At 37.3% G+C, this 8292-nt stretch overlaps 1 protein-coding gene across 1 annotated transcript in view; it reads left to right on the plus strand.

Annotated features, from left to right (window-relative positions):
• The window catches only part of LOC104547677 (death-associated protein kinase 1-like), a gene marked incomplete at both ends in the record, with an annotated part of 19710 nt that overhangs the window by 8019 nt on the left and 3399 nt on the right, over positions 1 to 8292 (plus strand). Inside the window, 8 exons of the mRNA XM_010193477.1 lie at positions 1050 to 1188; positions 3091 to 3220; positions 3502 to 3550; positions 3706 to 3732; positions 4159 to 4311; positions 4459 to 4504; positions 6063 to 6152; positions 7419 to 7511. Coding sequence (XP_010191779.1) covers positions 1050 to 1188; positions 3091 to 3220; positions 3502 to 3550; positions 3706 to 3732; positions 4159 to 4311; positions 4459 to 4504; positions 6063 to 6152; positions 7419 to 7511 — 727 coding nt within the window. The remainder of the gene's footprint in view (positions 1 to 1049; positions 1189 to 3090; positions 3221 to 3501; positions 3551 to 3705; positions 3733 to 4158; positions 4312 to 4458; positions 4505 to 6062; positions 6153 to 7418; positions 7512 to 8292) is intronic.

Raw genomic sequence — 8292 nt, forward strand, 5'->3', positions numbered from 1 at the left:
TACAGAAAGGCAGCATAAATTAGGGTGTACTTTCTGATTATTTTTTTAATATCAACACAGTGCAAAATGTAGGGGATGACATGACCATCTTTGCAATCTCCAAGACATTTCTAGGTAACACATCTGCTGCTTTTATAAATAGGAAAAACAGTGTGCTATGGTGAACAGTCATCTCAGTATATGTCCCTAAACTGACAGCAGATTTGTTTTTTTTTAAGAATAGTTGTAGTTCATGTTTCCTATTCACTTCAGTATCTTTTTCTGTTGACAATTGTCATCGCTCCTGCCAGACTGCTGACTGAGCTGAGACTTTTCTCATCATCTTCAGTTTATTCCTGTCCCTCAACTGCAAAAATCTAGATGTGCTAATGTACCCTCCTCATTTCTTACCTCTCTTCATTCTGCCAGTACAGCTAAAAAAAACTTGCTGGAAATAATCTTAAGTAGTGGCTTTTCCTTGTAGGAAAGGTGTGGTGATGTTAGATTACAAATACAACATATATGCTGAATGTAATGTGCTATTTCAAATACTAGAGTATTTGAACGTTTCAGAGTTGAATGCTTTGAGAAATTTAGAAACTGAACAGTAGAACAGCTACTATGTTTCAAAGTAAGCTCTACATTTTGTGTTTTTCAGTGGAGGGGTGCAAATCTGATGTTCTACTGGTAGTATGAGCCAATTCATGATTTATTTTCTAGATGTCCTGTTGCATTTGTATATTTTGAGTACACTTCACATTTAATTTTATTCTTTTAAATGTGCATTTAGAGAGTGGCTGGGTTTTACTTCATTTGAATTTAAATACAGCCAACCATGTTTGTTTGGCTTTCTTAACCTTTCTTTGTTTGAAAATAGGACACTCTTCATTGTATTCTTTTCAAGGGGAGGAGAGGTAATTGCTAACTGTTCTGGGTATTAAATTAAGTAATTTTCATCTTACAACCTTTAAAGCATCTGGATCCTTTTCTAGGCTGGTTTGAAAATAACTACTCGAAAAGGAATCCATTGGTAAAAGCAAGCTCATCAATAACTGCTTCTGCTCTCCAAGTGTTGCAGGTGGAGAGCTCTTCGACTTCTTAGCTGAGAAGGAATCTCTCACAGAGGAGGAAGCCACAGAATTTCTCAAGCAGATACTTAATGGCGTTCAGTATCTTCACTCTCTGCAAATTGCCCACTTTGATCTTAAGGTGCGTTGAGCAGATTAAAGACTTCCGGCAGCTGTAAGCAACATCCACTAAAGCGCTTTGTGACATCAGCCACAAATCTGCCATCGTGCAAATCTTGGCCGTGGTTCTGTTGTGCTAGCTTATGTAGACAGGGAGAAGCTCAGCCATTGAGATTACTGAACTGTAAATAGATCCCATCTAGTTTTAATGTAAGATTCTTCCTGGAAAATGGCAACTTCTGATGAAACTAAACCATTCTGAGGAAGCAGTTTTGAAATAAAAATTATGATTGTGATTTTATGGAATGTGAATGGGATCTGGATGGAACATTCTGAACAGGATGCCTTTATTCAACTTTTTTTTTGCTGTTGTATACATTTTATGTTCACATGAATGTTAATTTATAGGTACTAAATTTAAACAGTACAGAGTTAAGTGCAAAGACTTTTGTGGAGCAGGCAGAGCAGATAATTTCTTCTTTTTTGCTTTTGGGGCTTTTTTCTGTTTTTAGAAAAACTGTTAATTGCATCCTTTTGGTAATGAAAAGAGAGCTTTTCAGTCTAAACTCAGTTATTACTTTTTTGATATTTCAATTTCAGAATGTTTTCCTTTGTAAGACTTTTTCCTGAGGTAGGCAGCTGAATATTCCCTCAAGTCTGCTGAAGTCGGCACCTATGTCTGTAATCGGAGAAGACGACATGATTATTAGTTAGCACTGCAGTTCTGAAAGGAGTGCTGTGTTCTGAGGATGAGGTAGGGCAGGGAATGATTTTCAGGGTAAGCGTACCATTTCCAGTCTCATCCTCATTACCTATAGTAATATATTTAGTCTTTGTGTTGACAGCAAGAGAAAAGAATTGTGAAGCTAGGAAGAAATAAATTTCTTAAAATATGAAATGTAAATTTTTACCAATGTGCTGGTAATAAAACAGCATCCTTACACTGAATACCAAGAATATGTGAAATGAAGTATGCAGCAAGAATTAAAGTATGCAGAACAATACAGGTATGCAATAGAAATGTTGCGAGGGAAGGAAAAAAATTACATTTGCACATATCAGTGCCTGTAATTGGGGAAGAGAGTTAAAAGAAGAGTGATAATGAAGAGCTGTCCTTGATGACTCCAGAAGTCCTTAACAATGTGAGCAGAATGGATGTAGCTCCAGGAACTCTTCAGAGAACGCCAGCTTATGGACACAACAGGATATGGAGATGAAGTAGCTGATTCTGTATGCTAAAGTGATGGAGTGTAGAAGCAGGCTCCTTCGGTAATAATATTGACATTTTATTTTCTAACATTGTTCTGGTTTTGCAGATCTTTGTTGTAAAGTAATCCAAAGTCCATATTTTAAAATAGAGCTAGAAAAGACATGAGAACCTACTCTTTTTCTTTTTTTGCGCAAGTATGTTGAGCCTTAAAATCTGGGAGCTGGAGCACTCCAAAAGTTTATCTTGGAGATCCAAAGGCAAAAAGCTGTACCTTCCTGATTGCTAGTGCAGTGTGAAAGAAACCTCCTTCAGGGAGTAACGTTAACCAAGCCCAAATCCTAGTCTGTAGGACTTTGTTTTTTGCAGGCACTGCTCGAATGGCCGTAGTGCAGGGGCTGTGCTCTTTGCTGAAGACAAAGTGCTTAATTTAGGGTCAGTCCACGTGGAAACTGCAGCTATTGTATCTACAAGAGGTAGAATCTTGGCCCTGTGGAAATCGTAGCACTATGTCGTCAACATGAAATCCTAATTTACTGTAGTTAATTTTTGAGCATATGTTAGGTAGTAGTAAGAAAAGATGGGGAGGTTCTGCTGAAGACACAATTCAAGAGGCTGAAGGAAGTAAAGAGAAGTGTTCAGTGCTGAAGAATGCTGGTATGTGTCAGACATTTCATACCTATGTATAATCTCTCTCCCCCTTCCTCCTTCTGAAAGCCTGAAAACATAATGTTGCTGGACAAGAATGTACCAAAGCCTCGAATCAAGATTATTGACTTTGGTTTAGCACACAGAATTGACTTTGGAAATGAATTCAAAAATATCTTCGGAACACCAGAGTTTGTTGGTGAGAAAACTGTTTCTTCCAAACTATTCTTTCTTATTCTGTGAAAGAGTATACATGGCTTAGTTTGATTTGACTGATTTACAAATTATATAATTTGTGTGTAAGTCATGACATTTTTGAAATTTAAATAAGTAATTTTTAGCATTCAGTTCCAACTAAGACTTGCACTAAGGTGTTATTATCTGTCAGCATCTTAGCTTGTTGTCTCTGACATATATAGTCTCAGAGTGACATAGATCTGTTCTTTGACTAGGTACTGATCTTCCTGCTTTCTCCTTTAGCTCCTGAAATAGTAAATTATGAGCCTCTTGGTCTTGAAGCAGATATGTGGTAAGTTATTGGATCTTATTTGAGATAAATCTCTCATGATTGTTCTTAAGTTCTAACGTGTTTTTTTTCTCTCCTCTCTCCTTCCATCTGTTTTTCTCTCCATCCCTCCTTCCTTTTTTTTCTTTTTCTTTTTTCTTTTTTTTCCTTCACTCCAGGAGCATTGGTGTAATAACTTATATTCTGTAAGTACCAAAATCCATGGGTGGTTCTTGCAAATGCTGCTCTTTTAATTCTGTTTCTAGCTGCTGGGTTTTTGGTTGTGTCTATACAAGTCAAACCATTTTGATTGCACATTGTGATTCAAGTTGAATGATCAGAAAAGCAGTAGTTTAATTATTGAAGGAATGGTCGTTAATCCACATTAAGATAGCATGGGAAGTCATCTTCAATTCTGTAGGTGATTTTCTGCAGCAGCTTATATCTTCATCAATATTCTCTGAAATTACAGCAAAACTTTTTACCTTGCTGGATCACATCTTCCTGAAAGTACATTTGCAGTCTTAAAGCAGAAAAGAAAAACATTCACTTTTTGCTCTTATTTGATTTCAGAGGGTTGAAACAGGAATGTTAAAACTTGTAATGAGAGGAATGTTCTGTCTTTCTTGCAGTCTAAGTGGTGCATCACCATTTCTAGGAGAAACCAAACAGGAAACATTAGCAAATGTGTCTGCTGTGAATTACGAATTTGAAGAAGAGTTCTTCAGTAATACCAGTGCCCTAGCTAAAGACTTTATACAAAGACTTTTAGTCAAGGATCCAAAGTGAGTTGTTTCTCTTGTGTATGCGCTGTTGCAGCCTATGTCTCTAGTATTTCAAATTACATGATATATTGAGATAATAGTTTAATAAGCATATAGCAGTATGTATTTTTTTGATATCTGAAACATCTGTCTTTTATTCTATTAAAGGAAGAGAATGACCATTCAGGATAGTTTGCTGCATCCCTGGATAAAGGTTAGCATGTAATTCATTCTCTGTTGTCCTGTTTTTAGTCATTCTTTGTTCATATTTCACTTTTCGAGTTCCTTAACAGGGAAAATTGACGTAATTGTTTAATATAACTTACTGTTTTGGAAAGCTATGTGTATGAAAACTAATATATGCGGAATTTGTACTTGGTTAACGTATTGTCTGTATAGGTGGGAGGTAGGCCCACTATTGAGGTTAAAATCGTGCTCAGGTAGAGAAACAGATATTCATGGAGCGCTGCACTGACAAAGATACATTCTCTGGATCAGTCCAACTTCCGCTCACATTTTTCATTTTCTGACATCTTTATTTAGACTGTCCAAAAAATGGTCACCTCTCTTCTGTCCTTCCTCTTTAGACTGAAGAAAGCAGCTGATGTGGGGCAGTGGTCCATTTCTTTCAGTGTTCCACAGTGTTTGGTTGGGGTGAAGCTGTTGTTAAGAGGGAGACAGTGGGGCCCTATCATTCATAATGTGTATAGTAATACCTGCCCCATAATTTTTTTAAATTCCACATGACATTCTGTTTGTGAGGATGCACGGTAGGTATTTGACCCCACTCCACTTCCCAGAAAACCAGTTAGCAGAATGTTTATATGTGCAACAGCTGCTCCAGTTCAGTTCAGCATCCTAGGGCAGACATTTCTGCACCAATATGCCAAACTGCAGATTTCACTGTGCTTTGTTGGCTTTTTGGTGTGGTAGTCTTAAAACAGTTGAAACATGTTGAACATGTTGAAATGATCTTTTAAACCACTGAAGCAAGCATTGTCCAAGTTTGCCTCCGTTCTTGCAGCAAGACATGTTGTTCTGTACCCTATTATGTTCCTTTATATATTAACTTCTTGGGCATTCTTCTGGCACACCAGTGGTCATGCCCTTTTTTCTGCCTTCCCATCACTACCTTTACCTGCATTTCTCCATAAAAATGGCTTTAAGTGTCGGATCATCTAATGCAAGATTTGGGATGCTTCACTGGTAACTGGTCCTTAGTATTAGCCTTTGAGAAAGTTCAAGGGGTGCAGCCTTTTAAAGCTTGCTCCACAGGTAGGTGGGATGTGATTGTTTTGGAGTCACAGCAGCATCCAGCTGATTACACAATGGAGTGAAACAGAGTTTTGACTGCATTTAAAATCAGCTAGAAAATCTTCCCAGAAGACAAGATTCATCTAAGAGATGATATCCGATGCCTCTGTCACAGAGGGAAATGAAGGATAGAGCTGAATGTTCTGTAGGCTGTTGGCTTTTTGTTGTTTACAATGAAAAACCTCAAATTTTAGTATTGCATGAAACATTCTTAGGTCTGCGTATCCTTTAGGGCTTTTTCTCAAGAAGTTCCATCTCCATGCCACACTAGGCTGTGGATGTTAAAATGATGTGCTTACAATTACTTTTATTATTACGGTATGATTATAGTAGTAGTATGAAGTAAGTGGAAGTCATCTCTGAAGGACAGACTCTTAGATATAGGAAGGTGCTTTATGAAAGTTCTGGTTGTAGCTGTGGGATATTTCACAACAGCTTTATTTTCCTTTTGCGCATAGCCTAAAGACACTCAGCAAGCACGTAGTAGAAAAGCATCTGCAGTGAATATGGAGAAATTCAAAAAGTTTGCAGCACGACGAAAATGGAAAGTAAGTCATTCAATAAATCTTCAAAATGTTGATGATATATAAATGCAGTAACATTATCTGCTCCAGGGAAACATCAGTGCCTTTAAGAGAGGAGAAGAAGGAAGAAGAAACTCATTCCTCTGTCATTTGGAATAACTTCGATGTTTGAGTATGATGGTATGGGAGGAGACTTCTTTGTTAATAATCTGCATACAAATGCGTGTGTGTGGATTGTTTGTTTTATCCATCTAGCTGTATACTGTCATCATCTGTTTTGGTAATGTTTTCAGAGAAAAGGCACTTCTAAGAGTAGGTGCATGTTTTTGTTACAGTAATCCCAGCAAAAACATCCCTTAAGCAAGCCTCACAGAATTAATTATTCCAGTAGTTATACCAGCACTCAACAGAGCAGGAAAAAAAAACTAGTCTCTTTTGCAAAGGACTTTTGGTCTGAGACTGCTAGCCTGTTTTGAAGGTTGGCATGATTTAATCTTTCCAGAAGCAGGGCAAGGTATTAGCTGAAAACATTGGATCTGTGCAAGGAGCAGTTCATCAAGACAGTGATCCCTCCTCCTTCAGCCTGCACACTGGGAAATTCTGACAGTAAGCAAGGGCTGGACTGTTGTGTGAGAAATCTGTTTATCATGAGGAGAGATGAAACGTGAGACAACAGAGTTTGCTATTACTTAAAAAGGATTTTTATTTCTTGTCACTGAAGCCAGGAAATAGGATGATTTTGCTAAGCTGTGGACCAAAGGCACAAAATATGCAGTTATGCAGTACAATTTTTTGTCGCAGTTTAGTGTCTGTGATAGCTGATAATCTATGTTATTTATAAAATGTAAGTACTAGTCTGCTGCCCTAGAGCGAAATGGTGGGTCTACAAATATCTTACAGTGTTTTGTAATGCGGCGCTTAAAGGAATGCTGTCCACTAGTTTCAGCTTAGGCTTTCTGTGTGTACATACTTTAAAATATATACATTTAAATGTTTTCAATGTGAACAAGAGGATGTAATGCACATCTGTTTTGCTTGAACAGCTTGGTGAAATAGTAGCAATCCAAAAATACTATGTAGCTTTGCTTAGTGCATATGAATAACCTATTTGGGTGATAAATGTCAAAAGAAATTGAAGGTTCACATGCAGTATAAAAAGATGGGAGGTGTTGAAGTCAAACTCCAGTTTGTTTTGCTAATACAACAGTATTCCTCTAAAGTCTATGCAGTAGCATCACAAGAATTCTGTATCTTTTTTAATGTAGCTTTTTTCTTACTGTTTTTTAAAAGCAATCAGTGCGTTTAATATCCTTGTGCCAAAGATTATCAAGATCTTTCTTGTCCAGAAGTAACATGAGTGTTGCTAGAAGTGATGATACTCTGGTAAGTGTATACTTACATACTTAGAGTGCTTTACTGCATCTGAAACGTAACATTTTCTGAAATTACTTTAACACAAATATTGGGCTGTTGAAAATGCACATTATTAATTAATCTGATATGCAGGGAGAAATAGATTTTAAGGCTACGGAGCTCAGTTATCCATAGTCTGATCTTCTGCATGACACAGACCTTGAAATTGAATTTATTAATTACCATGGTGAGACGGATAGATAGTGCCAGAAATTCATCTATCTTGGTTTTGAAGTTTGATTCAGGAGAACTCCTTGTACCGTAGGAATTTCACTGTGTAAAAGTGTATCTGAACTTTTCACGGCACTGTGTAGAGTAAAATAATACTGCATTTTTAAGATAGTATTCAAAATCATTGAGACCCTCCTAGGTCCGATGAATGCTAGACAGCAGTATCACAGCAGCCAGTTATTTAAGAAGGAAATTTTAAAGTTGGCCAGTATTCAGTTTGTGGTGTTATGTCTGTCTGCTAGATTTAAGTAGTCAGAAGCAATTGCTGTATGCTTTGTAATTACAAATGCTTGTAAATCCAAAGGCATTCTCATTTAGCTCTCTCGAGGCTTTAATACACACTTCACAAATCCCCTGTGATCAACAAAGCATGTATGTTAATGTGTTTAAAGCTGGGTAACCTCATCTTTTCTGTGCATTAATAGGATCAGACTTCAGAAACTTCGTAGAGCCCTTTTTATCCATATTATCTTCCCCATGTCCCTACTCTGCAACTCCACACTCCTGTTGCCACTTTCCC

The sequence above is a fragment of the Mesitornis unicolor genome, unplaced genomic scaffold (genome assembly GCF_000695765.1).
Source record: "Mesitornis unicolor isolate BGI_N332 unplaced genomic scaffold, ASM69576v1 scaffold13231, whole genome shotgun sequence".
NCBI classification, from domain to species: Eukaryota; Metazoa; Chordata; class Aves; order Mesitornithiformes; family Mesitornithidae; genus Mesitornis; species Mesitornis unicolor.